The sequence below is a fragment of the Zootermopsis nevadensis genome, unplaced genomic scaffold (assembly GCF_977971745.1).
Source record: "Zootermopsis nevadensis isolate Lab colony 2312 unplaced genomic scaffold, Znev_1.0 Znev_ptg000005l, whole genome shotgun sequence".
NCBI classification, from domain to species: Eukaryota; Metazoa; Arthropoda; class Insecta; order Blattodea; family Termopsidae; genus Zootermopsis; species Zootermopsis nevadensis.
The window spans coordinates 5,443,341-5,462,974 of NW_028259137.1; the positions used below are offsets into that span (position 1 = coordinate 5,443,341).

General features: G+C 38.3%; 3 protein-coding genes across 3 annotated transcripts in view; all 3 read left to right on the top strand.

The window, feature by feature from the left end:
• Window positions 1-3,715, top strand: part of Rpn2 (Regulatory particle non-ATPase 2) — a 233,167-nt gene extending 229,452 nt beyond the window's left edge. The window contains exons 16-19 of the mRNA XM_087343418.1: window positions 791-973; window positions 1,393-1,593; window positions 2,680-2,806; window positions 3,438-3,715. Of these exons, the coding sequence (XP_087199544.1) occupies window positions 791-973; window positions 1,393-1,593; window positions 2,680-2,806; window positions 3,438-3,508 (582 nt within the window). The 3' untranslated portion in view covers window positions 3,509-3,715. The remainder of the gene's footprint in view (window positions 1-790; window positions 974-1,392; window positions 1,594-2,679; window positions 2,807-3,437) is intronic.
• A 3,788-nt stretch (window positions 3,716-7,503) lies between these two features.
• Window positions 7,504-9,298, top strand: Idh (isocitrate dehydrogenase [NADP] cytoplasmic). Its single transcript, XM_022084480.1, has one exon. The coding sequence runs from the start codon at window positions 7,768-7,770 to the stop codon at window positions 8,998-9,000; it is 1,233 nt and encodes a 410-aa protein (XP_021940172.1). The 5' UTR covers window positions 7,504-7,767; the 3' UTR covers window positions 9,001-9,298.
• A 140-nt stretch (window positions 9,299-9,438) lies between these two features.
• Window positions 9,439-19,634, top strand: part of ttk (zinc finger and BTB domain-containing protein ttk) — a 72,187-nt gene continuing 61,991 nt past the window's right edge. The window contains exon 1 of the mRNA XM_022084477.2: window positions 9,439-10,661. The gene's annotated coding sequence lies outside the window, so the exon portion shown is untranslated. The remainder of the gene's footprint in view (window positions 10,662-19,634) is intronic.

Here is a 19,634-nt window from a genome sequence, read left to right on the forward strand (position 1 = left end):
CTGCCAAATTGAGGGCCTGAATATGTCATTTGGATGTATCGCGATTCATACTCGTATTTTATGTGTACGAGCCGGGGTAGCTCAATCAGTATAGTGACTTGACTACGGACTGGACGACCAGGGTTCGATCTCTGACGGGCGCAGAGGATTTATCGTCGGGCATCTGTGTCCAGGCTACCCCGCCCCTTGTCCGGTGGGTACTGGGGTCCTTTTCCTGGGGGTAAAGAGCGGCTGGGATGTGAAGCTGACCGCTCATCCCCATCTAATGTCAAGGTTAAAAATGAGTGGGAGCTATACCGCCTCTCCCCCCAAGTGCTTGCATGGTGTACGGCAGGACGGCTTTACTTTACTGATATTCCTATTTTGTTTTCGCTTCATGTTCTTGAGTTTGAGTTGTGATCACCAGATTCTCTTTAATGCTCTAATTTATTACTCTGCCCCTTTGATTTTCCCTTCTGTTATTGTTAGAAATCTCACGTCTGCTGCCATTAATCGACGAGACTTTTTATTATCCGCGGTCATAACAAAATTGTAATTGAAGCTCGCTTTTGTTTCTGATCAACATGTTCACATAACATAAAAACTATTTTTATCCCAAACTATAATCCAGATATTGATTTAAATCAGAAGTTGCTGACTTCAACATTTACTCCATTTCTTTAATAACCCGATAATATTAAAAATATGGAAGCTTCTGCAACTAATTGTTCTATTTATTTATTGAAATGAGTTAAGTTTGTGTTTTGTTTAACTACGACATGTCCGAAAGTAAAAGATCGCCTGCTTTCAGATGCCGAAACTTGAGTTCCGTTCCAATGCTCGTCCCTCGATGTTTGCTTACCCTCCGCCGCTGGAGGAAAAGAAGCGAGAGGAGAGGGAGAAGGTGACGACGGCCGTGCTCAGTATCGCCGCTCGGGCTCGTCGTCGAGAGGCCGGACGCGGTCTGCAGCGCGAGTCTGATAAGATGGAAGTGGTAAGCACTTTCACCAGTTCAGTACATATGCACTGAACTTTCTTCAGCAAAAATGTTATTAATGAAAAGCATCATTCGCATTGAATCAGCTGGGTTGTTAATTTTTATAGCCCTTAAGAGTTGCAGTTTACGTTATTTTTCGGTACACTTTCTCCCCTATTCTTTCACCGTCGTGTACTGTAGAACTGTGATGCTCCGAAAGCAGGTCCTTCGGAATATTGCTGTTCAGAATCAACATCAGCGCTTCAGAGCGATTTTCTCTGTCCGTGTAATAAGTTTGTTGTGAAAAAAATAGTTTGACGGAATTTGGTATCGAGTAAGCGTGCTCACTGAATTTGTTATAATCCTAAGTCTAAATTGCGTTAAATGTGTTTGTCGATAATTTACTTCCTTGATAGAATTTGTGTCATTGAATTTAGGATGAAGACAAGGATGAAGGAAAGGAAAAGAAAGATGAAAAGAAAGAAAAGGAAGACAAGAAGGAGAAAGATAAGGATGAGAAGAGAGCAGGATCTGTTGAGAAGAAGGCAACTACTGCAATCAAGGAGGAGGAGACCAAGAAAGAACCAGAACCCAACTTCGAGATTCTGAACAACCCAGCACGAATCATGAAGTCGCAGGTGGGAGGAGAGATGAGGCGGAGTACAGGCTTATCATTTATTTATTTATACTTTTTCTTTCATAGTCGCAGTTGTCCTTTTAATCCTTTTGCTGGCATCGATGCAGAGTTTAAACCATGTGGGCGGAGATTCTTTTCAAAAGAGGGCGGTGCTTTGGATGCATTACATGTCTGAATTGGTCGTTGATTTTCATCTAAACGTTTAAAAGAAAAAGGGCTAGCGCCAGAGTTACGTAGAAGCCAGAGCTTGGGACCTGACTATTCAAGGGGCACCCGAATGAAGAGGTTTTTCTCAAAATACCTGTTGTGTGTTTGAGGAGCCCAAAAGTTAAATTCCAAAAAATAAGTTGGGATAAAATTTTGGATGTTTTGAAACTTTAATAACAGACATTGAATTTGGGCCTGTGTGGAAAGCGGCCTTTGTATCCGAAAGAAAAGATTGGTGCCAGTAACTTGACAGAATTTAGCAAAACAAATAGTTGGTTATTAATCGACTATTATTGTTGCATCCACGATGGACGGGCGCCAGTTTATTGTTCGACGAAAGAACCGTCAGGACTACGGACACCAGAATTAAAACGTCTGTTGAACTGCCGTTTATACAAAAAACAGAAATCACCATTTTAGAGCCAGATGGTTAGCCCTGGTTTTCCTTCGTCCTCCAGGCAGATGTTGGGATAGTACCACATTCTGTTTTTCATTTACCTTTACGGACTTTGTATTGCAGCTTAAGCGGAGTTCGTCTCACTCTGTGTTGAACTCGCTTAACACCAGCCGCTAATCTGGAGTCGCAGTAAGCTGGTTTAAGTCTCCTTTTTTCCATTCAGTAGAGGTTAAACTTCCTGTCACTCTGAGCTACTGATAACATCATTAAATAAACTACAGATAATACATGAATTTTTTGCACGGAAGTAAAAATAAATTAACTGCCCTAAAATCAAGATTTCTAGATATTTTATTCAAATAATCGTTTTTGGTAAAAAAATCCTCCCAGTACATAATTCAGTTTTGCATGGGGTGAGAATAAATGTTAATGACATTTTACGTAAAGTACTGACGAGTAAAAAAGAAATGTTTTATTTTTCAGCTGAAGGTTCTGCAGCAGGTTGACGGAGCGTGTTACTCTCCTCTCAAGGATCTGACTATTGGAGGAATCGTTATGGTCCGTCATGTGAAACCGGGTGCTGCTGAGGAGCTGGTGGAGCCGGTTGCCGGTCTGTACCATAAGAATATTATTTTTAATCAAGGAGTAGCGTAGGAAAATCTATTATGTTAGTAATATCAACCTTGACGACAGATTGGATAAATACAGAAAACGTTACCTGGTGTAATCTTCTTTTATCAAGAAACAGAAGTTTTTCGCTCTTAGTGACATCTTCCTTCTGAGTAGGAAACCATATTTCACGGTTGTACAAAATTCTAATCGTGTATGAACCGAACGACTATCAAGAATTTTTATTTTTTATTTTTAATAAAACTCATGTAATTATACTGAAAATCGCGCTTCTGTTTGAAAACTCACGTAGAATACTGGACGGCCAAAACGGAAGCAAAATGAGACAGAGAGGAGTGAAGAAGAAATTATAAAGGAATTGCAGATTAATAGCTTTACGTGTGGCCTTCTGGAGTAAATGGTACGACGGATTATTTTGAATTATGGTCATGTTAGAATACATGTAGAAACATGGATCGACTAAAGGCGATTTGAACAGAACGGAATCCCTCAAGTTGGTGGTGGTGGTCACCAGTCTGTGTTCACATTGCATATATTTGTGTGATGATGGCACAAATAAATGGGCACTGGAGTTGATCCTTCACTGTCATATGAGTTGCGTCTCTTTGCAGCCTTTGGACCCAAGCCAGATGACGACAAGGAACCTGAGCCCCCAGAACCGTTTGAGTACACCGAGGACTGACTAAACTGACTCCAGTCAGCCGTGCGTCTGTATGTAGCACTTGCCGCTTCAGACACGAAGACGTCGGCATGAATCACTTATGCTTTTGTTCCGGCATTATGTTTATTCGTATGTATCCCTATTCAATCATTAAGGCACCTGTCAAGTATTTGGTCTGCTGTTAGCTTGTGCAATTAACAGACATTAATAAAGGTATATTATGAGCAATCCAGAGGAAATTTTGTTTTACACGAAAATTCTTTCCGTTGCCTTTTTTACTTGTCAGATTGTATGGAAATTGTTTCAAAATGTTATTGATCCTTTACCTCTTCTTGTTTATTTCAATTAATTTTTTTGTGTCTAGAAACGTGGCAGATCCGATCGGTCGCCATGGCCCAAAAGTGTTGATATGGCCTTGAATGTTATTAGGAAGTTGCAATTTTACTTTTCACCAACATCCGTAAGCAGAACATGGCTACTTTTTAAAGTCTGGTCTGAACATGTCTGCGTCGTCCACTGTAACCTTAAAATAATTTTTAGTGAGGGTCGTTCATCTTATAAATCTTAATATTTCTGCACATCTTTAAAATTTCAGGTCCTTGCTTTTGCCGTCATGCTGATGGCGACTTTTGGTATTTGATAACAGCGATTCTGCCTGATATACTGATATCGCAGTTGGTAAGAGAAGCTGTAAACACACAAGTAGATGAAAGAAGATGGCCGCCTTCTGGGTTGTAGTGCCGCATAGTCTGGCACAAGTTTACCGACGTGTCAGAGGTCCTTGCTGCCTCTATCATCAGAGTGATCATCGTGCTACAACTCAGAAGACAGTCATCTTCATATTCATCGCAACCTCCAGTCTTTCTTCGTTGATGAATTCCTAAACTTTGAGTAACCAATATTACCAACAGTTGTGCACTTTAACAAAGACTTGCCAACCATCCTAGTTTGTTCAAAATATTCCTGGCTTTAACAGCTTCATGTTCAAAATAAGTCAGTGATCTGAAAGTATGAAAAATATATTAGTATTTGGCTATTTCACCTTATGAGAATTACGACAGTACATTTTTCCTATAGGCTGGTATGCAAATTAGGGCTACTTTTCTGCATTAAAATCAGTCGGACATGATAAAGAAGATGAGTTATTAAAATTGCCCAGTACTTTGCGTTGCTGAGAGAAATAGAATTTGATAAGGCTTGAGGTTCTCACAGCGGTGAATATGAAGATGTGCGCCGCCAGAACCAACCAGACCACTAACTCGGCCCTTTTCAGGGCCTTTATCCATACAACTACACTCACCTTTCTCTCCCTCTCCCACCCTCGCCCACGTGCTACCATTGGTCCACTCCCATACCTGCTCCCATTGGCTCGGGGCAGGCTACACCTTTCACTTCCCTGCCTATAAAATCCAACTCCTCACACCCTATTGGCATATTCATCGCCCTGATGACGGAGGCAGTATGACCTCTGAAACGTTGGTTAACATCGACCAGACTACACAGCGCAATAACCCAGAAGACAGAAATCTTCAGAATTTGATAACCTTGATGAAATTTCATTGGAAGTATAAAATACAGCATTACGCTACACTTAGATGTCGTAAAACTGATTTGGAATGGAGCCTGCGCTGAAACAAACTTTAGGCATTCTACAGCAACTTCTGCATAAGTTTGCATAAAATTTAATATTTGTAGCGGGTCAAAATCCCATGTATGAAGGTAGGCGTGTTTCTAAAAAGTCATAAATATTTTTAGATTGTGTCATTTGAACTGAGGGCATTTTAAAAACTGCGTACACACGCATGAAATGTGTTATAAAAGCTCTTCTTTCTTTTTCTTCTGCTTCTCATTGATGAGAAGGAAGTAGGTAGCTTCATAAGGGCCAGGTGTGTCTTGACAAAAGTTGGGATGATTATCTTGAAAGGTTTTTGTGGTTGGTCAGCTGTCCAATCACAGATTGACAGGAAAACGTGTGTTTGTTATCTCCGTGAATTGGAATAAGGATCCAGTAGGAATATATCTGGTCAGGTAACAGTTTGAGAAGTATTTTCAAAGTGCAACAAAGCAAACACAAAACAGCAGAAGAATGGGAATAAAAAAGGATGCACGGACAATTTCTGTGTAGCGTAGGTGAAGAGTAGGCGCCAACTACGTAAAGAATATGAAGTTGTACGAGGCATTAGGCTTTGAAACAGTACAAAGTTGGTACTCGGACAGATACTTAGGTCGGCGTGTGAATGTGAAGATATGTCAGTATTATGGAATCAAGTAGTAGAACAGGTAAATTCTAGAAAATATGTCAGGCATAATAATTAAAAACAAGAAAGATAAAATTTGCGTACTGATCGATGCAGCAGTACCATCAGAGAGGAAGGAGACCAGAATTAATTAAGACAGAAATTCAGCAAATGTGGCATATGAAACGCCTTGTCTTTAGGGCCGCGGGAATTGTAACTGGAAGTAATAGCAGGGGAGCATTCTCTACAAAGAAAACAGCCGTACTAGGAACACAAATTTCTTAAGTACATCTTCACAAAAAACACTTTTTTTAAACAGTTGCCATTTTTCTACTGATTTTCTTTTGGATGTTAAATACTGTTTTGGTATCTGTTGAATTTTCACAGAAGATAACTTTGTGTGGAATGAAGATAAAGTTTAACTAATTTTAAATTCAGGCTGTAACTCAAAGAGCCCGTTACGAAGATCAATTGGTTGATGCTGGTTAAAGAAATAGCTCTACTCTGAGAATGATGTGAAACCCATAACAGACCCTGTGGACAAAATACAGAGTTATTGATCGTTAAAGCAGTTACCACTGCGCTGTAAAGGGTTTAGGGTATCTATTTTCATGACTGGTGTGACTTTCCTCATGGCAAGGCGTGCCAGACTTAGTTCGGGGATAACGAATTCAGTATGTTTTTACAGTGTAGGTTATTTCAAATTTGTCGTTCATTGTTTTCTTATTATAACCTATATTTAAATATTGGGGTTGTTTGATCATTGGTATTAAAGAGGGAAAGCAGAGGGCCACGTAATACTGGTCCTTGAGGAACTACATAATTTGCAATGTCCCAGTCTGACTGCATAATTTAAATTAGGAAATTAAATAATGTCTACTGGGTGCTATTTCATTTTTTCGCAGTGGCAAGTATGAAGAACTTTGTCTTCTGGGATGTAGTGTGGTAGAAGTTTACAAAGGTTTCAGAAGTACTTACTGCTACTATCATCAGGGTGATGAATTATCATTTCCTCTTGTTACAGATGCATGATTTTTCAGCCTGTATAAAAATGGTGCAAAAGCTTGCATCTCCAACCACATCTCAGTTTCATTACTCACGCAATTTCCCAAAGTTTTTTAGAAAGTTAAATACGAGACTGTAACTTCTACTTTGTTTAACAGAAGTGACGTTTGCACTAACCGAGGCTTCTACGCTGAGGATCCAACAACTAATTGACGGCTCTGGCATAGCCAACTTTGGTGTAGGTGCTGTAACCATATGAAAAGTAAAATCAATTCATATATTTCAAATTGGCATGATTTATGTAAAGGTTCCATTTGTGGATAAAAACGTGTTTTTGCTTGTCTGCAGGTATGTACCATAAAATTAATACTTTTAATCCAAACATTATTTTCGTAGCAAATTGATTAGGTGCAGTAATGCCCCAGTATAGTTTGTGTAATGTAATTGTAGTTGTGATGTTTAAAACATTATTATCTTGAGGGATTATTGCAATGAGAAGGTATGCTTTAAGACTGTAAGTTAGACAGTGGCAAAATTTCTATTTCGTTTAGTTAAGCATTTAAATGCGCCGTGTACATGTCCGCCAAAGAGTGACGATAGAGAACATGTCGGCACAGACGAGCAAAGTGTGAGCTGCCATCTATCATTCGGAGGCGGCGACATCAGTGGTGCTTTATTTGCCGACTCATGCCTGGTATGGAGTGCAATCAATGGCAGTTATGTATAGATGTTCCAAATGTTGTAATATCTTATTTGGCGGGAACGGAGTTGATTTGAAGCCTTTTAATTTTATTTAAATTTGACCTAAACTTGAGTCAAATTAATGTGTTCAGTTTGCGATTCTGTGGATGTGATTTTTCCAAGGTTGCGTACGTATGATTCGTGACGTAAGCAGTATGTTACGAAATAAGGTCAAGGAAGGAATGACTAGTAAGAGTCTGTATCGTGCATATTCCATTAACATAGATTGTCTGTAGGCGTCAGAACGTAGAAGCGAGGAGTGTTCGAATTGCCTTGGAAGTTGTTTCTATTCCCAACATGGGTAAAATAAAGGCGGGACCGGTAGTGGACATTCTTGGAGATGAAATGACAAGAATTATATGGGATTTAATTAAGGAGAAGCTCATCTTGCCATTTCTAGATGTAGAACTTCACACGTATGATCTTGGAATTGAAAACAGAGACAAAACGGATGATCAAGTGACCACAGACTGTGCAAATGCCATTCTGAAATATAACGTGGGCATTAAATGTGCAACAATCACTCCCGATGAAAAGCGAGTAGAAGAATTTAAGTTGAAGAAAATGTGGAAGTCTCCGAATGGTACAATTCGAAACATCTTGGGAGGAACAGTGTTTCGTGAAGCCATCATCTGCAAGAATATTCCTCGTTTGGTGACCGGTTGGAACAAGCCGATTATCATTGGCCGTCATGCACACGCTGACCAGTACAAAGCCACAGATTTTGTTGTTCCTGGAGCAGGTAAGCTTGAGCTTAAGTGGACTCCAGCAGGTAGTGATTCTAAAGAAATTGTTCACACTGTTCATGAATACAAGGGGCCAGGTGTTGCACTAGGAATGTTCAATACTGATGAATCCATTACAGCCTTTGCCCACGCTTCATTCAAGTATGCATTAGACAGAAAATATCCACTATATCTGAGTACCAAGAACACAATCTTAAAAAGGTATGATGGAAGATTTAAAGATATTTTCCAGGAATTGTATGACACCAAATATAAGCCTCAGTTTGAAGCACTAGCTATTTGGTATGAACATCGTCTGATTGATGACATGGTGGCGTATGCTATGAAGTCAGAAGGAGGTTTTGTTTGGGCATGCAAGAACTATGATGGAGATGTGCAGTCTGATACTGTTGCCCAAGGGTATGGTTCTCTTGGGCTGATGACTTCGGTACTTATAAGTCCTGATGGTAAAACAGTAGAAGCAGAAGCAGCTCATGGGACAGTCACACGGCACTACCGCTTCTACCAACAAGGAAAGGAAACTTCTACCAACCCAATTGCCTCAATTTTTGCCTGGACCCAAGGGCTAGCCCATCGAGCAAAACTGGACAACAACAAACCTCTTGCAGATTTTTCAAACAAACTAGAAGCAGTCTGTGTTGAAACCATTGAAGCCGGTGACATGACAAAGGACCTTGCAATTTGTGTTAAGGGCATGGCTAATGTGCAGCCTTCAGATTATCTGGAGACATTTGCTTTCATGGACAAGCTGGCAGAAAATTTGAAGAAGAAGCTGGCTGCATGACTTCAAGAGAGTAAACTGTAATTATAATTATTTACTCCCTTCCATAGGGTTACTGTATTTTATGAATTGATGAAATGGCTGCTTGTAAGCATGGTCACGGTAACTTTTAAAATGTGAATGTTGCAGGATACTCTGGAAACCAAGCATTTAACTGATTCTTATTCATTGTCTTTTTTGGATCATGGTTAATTGATATTAGTTTGGTATTAGGAATATTTATGTATGATATTATTTTGGTATCAAGAGTAATATATTGATGTCTTATTTGTTGCATTAAATGCAAAATATTACATGTTAATATCTATTTATTATTTGCTCTAATTATAGAAAAACTTTACAATACAGTGACCATATTACCGGTCTCTGAATGTGTTTTTACCGAAGGGATAAACTGTTCAAATTTTGAGTAAATGTGTGTTTTATTTTTGGTTAAAGATGGTACTACAGATTGCTCTGGCTTGCTTAATGTTGCTAGTCACTGTATTGTAAAACATGCTAATTTAAAACTGAAACAGTACTGATTGTCAGAGTGCCAAGGTTATTAAGATTTATCCTTCCTGATGTCCAGTGTTGCCTATAATTGTTGTCCCTATTGATATGATTAATACGGCAGTTCTTGCAAAGGCGTGGTTGGATTTCTGTGTCACTCACCAATAAGGCACTGATCATAATGGGATATTAATTTTGTCTTAACAGCAGCTGTTAAAATTTTATTTTGTGACATTAGTGTTTGCTTCAGGCTTTTTCAGCAGAGAACCATTCTGCAAGAACCTATCAGCATTGGTCTTTAACCCCTTGTTAAAATGCACCATTTTGGTGTGAAACATTTTCCTCAAAAATGCTGAATAATGCGTAGGAAAGGGAAAGTATTATTCAACTGTAATCACTTTATTTGCTCACTGAGTTGCATTTGTTTAATGAACTTTTAATGTTTGTGATAAGAAACTTTTGTTAGAACCTTGTACAGTAATCCAGGCTTATCTATTTCCAAGGAGTATGATAGGTTTATCTACTGCGGAATTTCCAAAAGATTGGCGATGAACAGACAATTTTATTACTCTACTAGAAGTGATGTCTATCTGATGATAACCTTATGTAAAATTGTTGATAATATTATATGTTTCACTGAGCTCTGCTCACATCATTTAAATATTTATGGAAAGCCCCTTGATTATGGAGGCAGCGATTTTCATTCTTACCTATGTGAAATCCTACGTAATTTGACTCTATTTGAATCTTTCCATCACACCTATTTTTGCACTGTCATCATTGCAGAAGTGAATTTGTATTGAGATGGTTGTGATGCTAACAAGAAAAATTGAGAAAATCTAATTTTGGCTTATATTGGCCAACTATAAATTTGCTGTACATGAATTCTAACATTTTCCCAAAACAGTTCATCACTACTTAAGCTTGTTACCATATACACATATTTTAAATATCTTTCAGTATGATGAATATCTAATGAAACAGAGGGGAAATTTTGTTTTCATAGGTGCTGTAATTAGCCCTACTGACAGGCTGCAGTCACTTTTTTCTTTTTAAATATATTCATCTTAATATTGCATTTTTGCATTCTCCTGTTGGTATTATTGTGTGAACTGTCAGCACATCTTTTTTATATGTTGATAGAAAAGGCATGTTTTGGGCATCTTTTGGTGGTAAGTACTTATGAGACACTTGTTATTGAATTATTGCATTGTCCTGTATGCTGCCTTATTGAGATGGATAAATTTCAGACTGGTTAACAATTCATTTTGCAGTCTGGATTTTCTTATGAAATTATTAAAATTAATTTAATGGTGTATGGGGGTTTATCATTATGACTTAGTAATGCTACATGTTAATTGAGTCATAAGTTGATATGATTTGCAGAGGTAGTAGTAGGTAACATATTGGAATATTAAAAACATTAAAGTGTGTTGCCACATGAAGTTATCCATGGCAGAATTCAGTCAAATTTTGATATAGGTTAGGTTATGGCAGGTACTAATGTTATGCTGTGCAGGGCATAAGAATGTTCTGTTGTATGGATATAGGTACTGTAGTGTTGGGTGTGTTTGTATTTTTTTTAATATGTTCCTTGTTAGATGTAGTCATTTGATTTGATAGAAGGACGTGGTTAATTTATTTCCTGCATTTCTTTGTAATAGTTGATATTAATTTAAGGTTTTGTTAAAAGCATAATGGTGGATTTTGTGATTCAATGGGTATATAATCTTCATTCAGATTTAAGTAAGAGATCATAAGAATTATGATGGTTAAAACTTTAGAAAGGAAAATCATAGAGATTGTTGAAGTAAAAGAGTTTAAAGATGGCTGTTTTCTGGGTTGTAGCACCATGTATGTAGTTTGGTAGAAGTTTACCAAAGTTTCAGAGGTCTCTGCTGCCTCTTATCAGGGTTATGAGTGACCCAGAAGACTGCTATCTTTGGACTGAACTGTGAAAACCTCAAATCCTAATGGAGTTCAGCCTATACAAGATTTAAAGCAGTGATATTACTCATTTAATGGTATGAAGAAACCAAATTTTATTTATTATGCTATATGAGTTGTATGAGGACAGGAATAACAAGGCCATTAAGGTATGTAAAAATAACACATTTTTAAAATATCTTTTCCCCAAATTTTAAAAAAGCATTTTTCTTTAATTATTTTTTGTATATAACTTCAGTTATGAGTTTAAAAGTTGTGGCTGTGTTGAATGAGAAATATACCCCATCCCTGCTGTATAGTACATAGATAATAACCTGATATTCATTAGTGTTAATGTTGAGGCATTTGTCATGTGTACTGTTGCTATGCAAACACAAACTGAAAGTGTGCATCTTCAGCTGTTTTATCAGTTTATATCCATTTTACATCAGCCCTGATATTAGAAGCTTCTGAAATGTTGGGATTTTATTTAAACATGCTATTTATGGCTGAAGATGGTTTTATTTAACATTACTGTAGTGGCAGGTCTGCAACTCTAATTTCTTTCATGGAAATGTGACATAGATGAAGGACTTAAAAATAATGTTAGATATTATGCCCTCCTAAATGTAGGTTAGTCCAGTATCTGCAAAGGTTTCCACTTCCTCTGTCAAGTTTAAGCACTGCTGAAGAAGACCGTACTAACATACATTTTAAGATAAATTCATTTTCACTCTATTTGGGTTTGTTCATTATTGCTTTCTATGAATTTGACACTTCAGGTCGGTTCACATTCCTTCGAAAGGGCTTATTAAAATTGTGCCGTTTGTTCATCTGTATGTTTTGTAAAAAAAAAAAAAAAAAAAATGATGGCTGAGTGGATTTTCAAGAAATTTGAAACTGGAGAGTTTTGTTAAAATGTGTTTCCTTTGACGGAGTTGCATTACATTTGTTTTCACAATTCCCCCTTTTATTTTAGATGGGAACAATATTAGTAATAGATACCTCTAGTTCCAATACCGGCAGCTAAGAATGTGAACGTTCTCTCAAATCTTTCCCCGTTCCTGTCCATGTGTTACAAGGGATACACAAACATTAGTAGAAGTCTGTGCTATTGTTTCTTACACGTGTGCATTCAAGGTGGTTGAGAGCTGTAGTACAATAATTTATGAATGATGTTGGGGAGACATTTCGAGCAGCAAATGAAAATGAAGTTTGTTCCATATTTGCCATTGATTCTGAGTTACAACAGAGTTTCTGTGTTGCTTTTATTGTGACTCAATTTTTACAAAATGGAAACAGTTTGTTTTAATATAACATGTAAATTAATTTCCATGTTTGCAATGACTGAAAGAAAGCAGGTGCTACAGTCTGGATCTGATAACTATGCTTCTTTTATCTATATAACCACAAAGTCTGATAGGGCCATCCACACCAGTAATTTCTGTTCTTAGAAGTTAAACACGTTTGGTAAGGTGCAGTCCACGAAGTATTACATACATCCAGCTGCAGTTATTTTGTGTTAGCGTACAGATGGTTGTTTTCTGTGTTGTTACGCTGTGTAGCCTAGTAGAAGTTTACCAATGTTTCAGAGGTCCTTGCTGCATCCATCTTCATTCACCCTGGTGAAGGAGGCAGCAAGGCCCTCCGAAACGTCGGTCAACTTCTAGCAGATTATACGGTCCTATAACCCAGAAGACAGCCAACTTTGTTCTCACCGCCACAAGAACCCCAAATCATAGTTCATTAAATGATACAATTTCAGTCGGGAATTTTTTTTTTTTTTTTTGGTGTTTGTAGATATAAATATGTTGCAGAGTGTTATTAATATTAAGGGTCTGTTGTTCTTCTTCTTATTATTATTGCGAAACTTTTTCAAAATGACTCTAATGATATTCCATTTTTAGTATATAACCACAATGGTTTACATTGTTGATATGTTGGTAATTGTTTTCAAATAGCATAAAATACCAAATTTATCATGCATATTTTCACTGATTTATTAGTTATCATGGTCAAACTAAAAGCTAAAGAATATTTGCATGGTCACCATATTATTTTTTTTTAAAAAAAACGTAAAAAAAGTATTATGTTTTTCAGTGATCTGTCACCATTATTTTAGGACACCATGTTAAGTGGTGCTAGTGTAAATCCATCCAGTGGTTGGAAAGTTGAAACTTGCAGTCATTTGTGATCATCTTCATGTGTGTTTAGTTTATGCTGTCATACAAAGTATGCATAATAATTAGTAAAAAAACAACCAGGTTAGTTCATATGGTGAACATGAAAATTTATCTGCTGGCTGAATGACAGGTATGTTTGAAAATAATGATACTAAGTGAAATTTTATAGCAAACATGTAATCATATAATTTATCACAAATTTTAAGTTACATGTGCCATTGCATTTGCATTTATTCAACAAGACTAGTGCAGTAGAAGTAAATGACACACATAACCTCAGACTGGGAAAAGGGACATGAAACTAAAACTGGTTTATTGTTTATTTAGTGGACATTCTTACTATAATTACCTGTACTGAACTCTTGAAAGTTTCATAGCAGAACAGTTTATTTGATTTCATTTTAAGATATTTTTAGTATTACATATGCAGTGTATATTTTTATGTGGAGGTTATGTCTATTTTCCTATTTTTATGTTTCTACGTATTGAGCCAGGGTAGCTCAGTCAATGTAGTATTTGAATATGGACTGGATGACCAAGGTTTGTTCTTGGGCCGGGGAAAAGAATGTTTCTTCCAGCTTTCTATCAAATGGTTACTGGGGGCATGACACTGACCACTCACCCCCATCTAATGCCAAGGTCAAGAATGAGAGGAGCTGTACCTCTTCCCCAAGTGCCTCCATGGTGTGTAGTGGGCAGCTTTCCACTTAAACCATGTGGTTCCTACCAGTGGAATTGGTATTGAGAGATTTTGCTAAATGTTACAGGAAAAATTTAATTTTGGTTCACAATGACTCATTAGAACATAATTTCTCAACGCAAGTCGTGCCTAAAGAATCTGTGGGTTGAGTAGTTGTGCAATGCTTTAAGCTTTTCAAATTACTTTCTCACTTCCACGGTGGAGTGAAAACATGGCTGAAGAACTACGCCTTTTATCTGTTTTTTAGTTCATATTCTGTTCAGTCAAAGTGTATGAGATAATTTGGGGGAGGTGGTCTGTAGTACCATGGTACCAGAGGGAATGGGCTCCACTGCGCGAGACAAGTTGAGAACATTGCATCACCACACATACTTTACATAAGGATGTAAATTAAATTTTTCTTCCCTGTTCGTGTATTTAAAGTGACAAATATCTTAAAAAAGTATGATTAAACATTTTTCTCAAAATTGAGTTTGGACTTGGGTGCTCATCGATTCAAAGAATTGGCTTTCGAACCAAAATTTGGTACATATTTTACATGTCCTCCATGCTTACCACATGCATTTATACATACTCTGTTCTTCCCTCAACATGAAAGACCAAGTTTCACACCCGCATAAAAATGCGCAAAGATGTAGTTTCATATATTTTAATCTTTATGTTTAGATAGAAGACTGGAATAGAAATGGTTCCGAGATACTTGGCATTTCTCAAGTTTAATCTACTTTAATTTCCTCACGAATGCAATTCTGATCTGTTGTTGTTCCCATAATTTGAATTTTGATGTATTTTCATAGGATCCGTTAGCTACATTTATGTACTGGTGATGAGAACATTAAAGTGGTCAGTTTCTTACTGGTGGCCTCCACCCCTGGGTACCATTGGATAGGAGGTGTGGTGGTAAGGATAAAAATCCCAGTGGCAAACTTTAGACCACAGATTATCGACTTGCGGCCTACTATCGAGTTTTGCGTTGAATGCATAATATTTTTTAATATTGTGCCACTCTCTATGATGAAAAATTGTTAATTGATTGCATGCATTATAAATATAACCAACATCTGGCCATTCCTATTAAGCTGAAGAACTGTTCAACTTAATTAAGTTGAAGAAAACTTGGAACAAGCATGGGAATCACAACAAAAATTAACTTATTTTGTTAAGAATGCATTGATTAATAAGTAAGCATGTTAAAATGATCAGAATCGCAGCTTTAGCCTCTTCAGTCCAGATGTATCACTACTGACTGATCCACCTGAGTTCACGGTCCAAAGGAGCGTTGTTAAATAATCATCATTTTTAACTTTGTACGGTTAAGGCGTTTATCTATCCCGGCGAATAAGAAAACATAGTAAGATTCTTGATAAATTGGTAAACATAACCTTTAAATAATTAGAAATGCGTTTATTGAAAAGTGTTTTAAAGAAATATCATTAAATCAAATGATGAAAATATTTTATGGCATATACTTTGAAAGAAGTTTTGTTCAACTTGAAATATTCTTCTGATGTACCAAATAATAATTTAACTTAAAATTAGGATTAGTGTATATGGCTAGAGAGAACTTTGTGTGAGAGAGATGTGCCATATAGAGAGCAGAGTTGGGGATGGAAATGGTGGTAATGATTTGAACTGATCATTTGGGTAAGATTTCACGTTCCCACAATGGCAAGTATGTGACTTATCTTCAGGGATGTTGTATCATGTAGTCTAATCAAAATTTGCCGATGTATTAGAGGTGTATGTCCTGATGATGGAAACAGCGGGCACCTATGAAACATCAGTAAACGTCTACCAGACTACTCGGCGCAACATCACAGAAGACAGTAATTTTAAAGGTCAATTGTTTAATTGGTTTAACTGTTGCATTCACTCTGTAGGTAGAAATTAAATCTTGTTTTGGTCTTGAAGAATTTTCTTTGTAGAAAGTTGGTTCCGCGGTTTTACTCTACGACCGTGGAAGCTTTTTGACCGCGTGCATTACAGACGAAGTAAGCGCTTTTATGCATAGTTCATGACTAACTCAACAGGTGTCTCTTACAGGTTTTGAAGCATTAATTTGATCGTAGACAAGGTTATGTCGCTATTTCATAGCCGGGTGTATTTTTTTAAAATATACCGATAGAAAATACAGGTCTTGTGTTTTGTGTGATAAGGTTGGCTAATGTTAACGTTAAATATGTGAACCGCCTTCCCATGTTCGTAAGTTGTATTGCAACTGCTAATGTTTTAGATGTTTTGTCGCTTTTCTATGCACATTGTGAACTCCATAAAACAATACGAAATTGGAATAACACGTATTTATATACCGCAGATGAGGGTTGAGTGTCAGGCATTTTTCTTTTCAAACCAATGGGTCATTGACCTTGGGAAGGTCCACCGAGTAGTTGTGACGTCATAGGGTCGTGGGAGCGGCCTCCCCACTTGCTACATTAGGGTCAATGAACCCATTTATCCGACCAAATAATGTTAAGAGGGTGTATAATACTTGTCAAGCGGTGGGCTCTGTCTGGGCTCACACGTTACGCTTTGATGCGAAATACAGACATTCAGTTCGTTTGTTTTTAACCGTCCTTGCAATACACAAGTCTTCTGGATTCTTTTTGTGCTATTCAAGAACAAAGTCTGTTATTGTATTAACAGAGGCATTGTTGTCAAACAGTTTGCTTCGCTTTCACACGATGTGAGCATTGTTGTAATGCTAGGTTTAGTTAACTTTGACTTCTTTGCGTACTTGTTGTCACTTTGTAGAGTCAACCAAGAACAATGTAAATGTAGGCTTTGGGTAAGTCTCGAGTAGGAGGAGTGAAATGGTGGGTGGGGGGGGGGGAGGACGCTGTTTTTAAGTTCATCCCTACTCTACACGTGTACGTTTTTAAGGGCTGGCACAAAAAGGGGAGAAGAGAGGACAGAACAACTGAGAAACACCAGACAGAAACAAAATAAAAGAGAGACGTAAGACTGGAGTCTTGTATGTGGGTCACTCAACTCGTCGCCTAACTGAGCATTCATTACGCTCGAGTATTTGTAGGATATCTGCTCCGTTCGCCTTCCCGGAGTCAGGGCACCTTGAAGTTTGCGTGCTCATCTTGTTTGGCGTTGAGTAAAGTAATTGGTTTTGTTTATGACAGAAGTGTGAGGAACCCGATAAAATATATCACAACTTCAATTGCTAAGATGGGTGTCTTCTGGGGTGTTGCGCCCCGTGTAGTCTGGTAGAAGCTTGTGCCTGCTGCCTCCATCGTCGAGTTATATTAGCTAGACACGTTCAACTGTCATGAACTATGTCTGTAATCACATTGGATGTAAACCAACAGGAACTATTTAACTTTAACTAGAAGGGTACCCCGTTCGAGTCCCGACGGTTATCATGAATTCTGACTGTCGGCTCACAATCTGTGGTAACTTTTCGCAATTTTCAACTACAGTGATTGATACAGCATTTCTCATACTTAAACATCACACCGTGCAGACGTGGAGGGGGCGTGGAGACGATATTCAGCGATTTCTGTTTTCAGCAACAGGGAATGAGAGGTTAGTTTTACGCTCCGGCCGCTTTACATCTTAGGGAAATCGCTCTCAGGTATCCGTAGTCTGCCAGGGCGGATGACGCGGCCAAAATAATTGACGCCAAAAATAGCTCTTTGTTTTGGCTCAGGGGTGAATTATTCTTGAAATATCTCGCTGGCTCCTTCCGCGAAGAAAATTCCAAGTTTGGACTTATGTTTTTTTTTAGGATAATATTAAAATACACCTTTTAGAACTATAATGTGAGAATGTGAAGTCAGAAGGCGTGGGAATTCGTTGACCAGCTCTCAACAATTGCGGTCCCTGGAGTTGGTTCATGTGCAACGCTGATCGTTGTCGACAAACTCGCGTTCTCGAGATATAAAACGCGTTGCAGTCAGTTCTACTTGAGTTTTGCGGGGGGACACACACTGAGATCCGAAATTAATACGTCAGGAGAAAATATCTTTACACTTTGCATGAAAAAACAATAATTGATAAAAGGTTATCTGTCTCCATGGAGCAGAGTCCTCGAGAAGCAGATAGTGCGCTCAGCTACCCCCCCCCCTCCTCCCGCGCCATTTATGAAACCAGTGGGCTCGTTATCATGTTTACAATAGCCCATCACCACGCCCTGTTCTGAGCCAGATGAATCCATTCCTCAGCCTGTAACATCGTCTCCCTAGGATAAGTTTCAATCCTAGACTCCCATCTACGCTTAGGTCTTCCTGTGGGGCTCTCGCCGTACCTGTTTATAAGAAGGATGATGAAACTGGCTACAGTTATTACAGAGGAATATCACTCTTCTATCAAAATGAACTTTATACGAAAATGGAATTATTGGGGGGGGGGGGGTTCGATCAATCGACGTGATCGATCAACAACTGATCAGATGCTTTGCACCAGTCAGACGTTGCAGAAAAAATTGGGAGTGCAATGGGGCCGGCCTGTTTAGACAATAATGAATTTAAGAGAGAACGGTCGAGGATCCTCCTTCGTATTCGGGACGTGCCGGGTTCAAATCTCGGCCCGAACACTGCCTATCCTGATTATGGTTTGATCGTGGTTTTCTTCAGTTCCTAGTACCTGAAATCAGGTCAAGAACGCTTCCTTTCATACAATTTTTAGGTCATTATTCATTAATTATTATACGCTTACAGTGTGAGCTACTGACAGCGTCCTTAAACCAAAAAGAACGAAAGTACTTAGGATAATCAAAATGTGTTTAAATGAAACCCACAGTAAAGGCTTCACAAGGTAAAAATAATTGCGTAATGCATTTCGCGTTCATAATGGTGTGAAACAAGGAGATGCTTTATTATCCTTGCTTTTGAACGCCATCGAGAAGGTCTAAGGAAACAAAGATCTGACGGGGCCCGCCAACTTCTGGTCTGTGGTGATTATTTCATTGTGTGAGGGCATAAACATCGCAGATGCTGTTAACGACATTAAAAATCAAAATTGCATTCACGACGAAATTAAGAGCGGATTGAATTCAGGGAAATCCTTCCGTCCGCGCAGTTCAGAGTCTTTTGTTTTCCCGTCTGCTGTCTGAAAACGCCCACAGCATTGTGTAATTTTTCGTGTTGTTAGAGGCCATGTTGTTGTTAGTAATAATATCAGAACATCGGCGCGGGTCTGAATGGATTCTTTTCGTAGATCGCATTGGCTTGCCCGGTCCCACTGATGTGTTGCACCAACTCACGTTTTCGCCCGTGCCTTAATGCTGAACCGAGATACTTCGGTTGGTCGACCATGGTTCGATCCCTGCTAGGATTCGTGTTAAGGCGTGTGGGGGCGTTGTGGGAAAGCTCCATGTAGACTCATTA

Coding starts and splice junctions, on each gene's coding strand:
- Idh (XM_022084480.1), top strand. CDS start 7,768: ATGGGTAAAATAAAGGCGGGACCGGTAGTGGACATTCTTGGAGATGAA.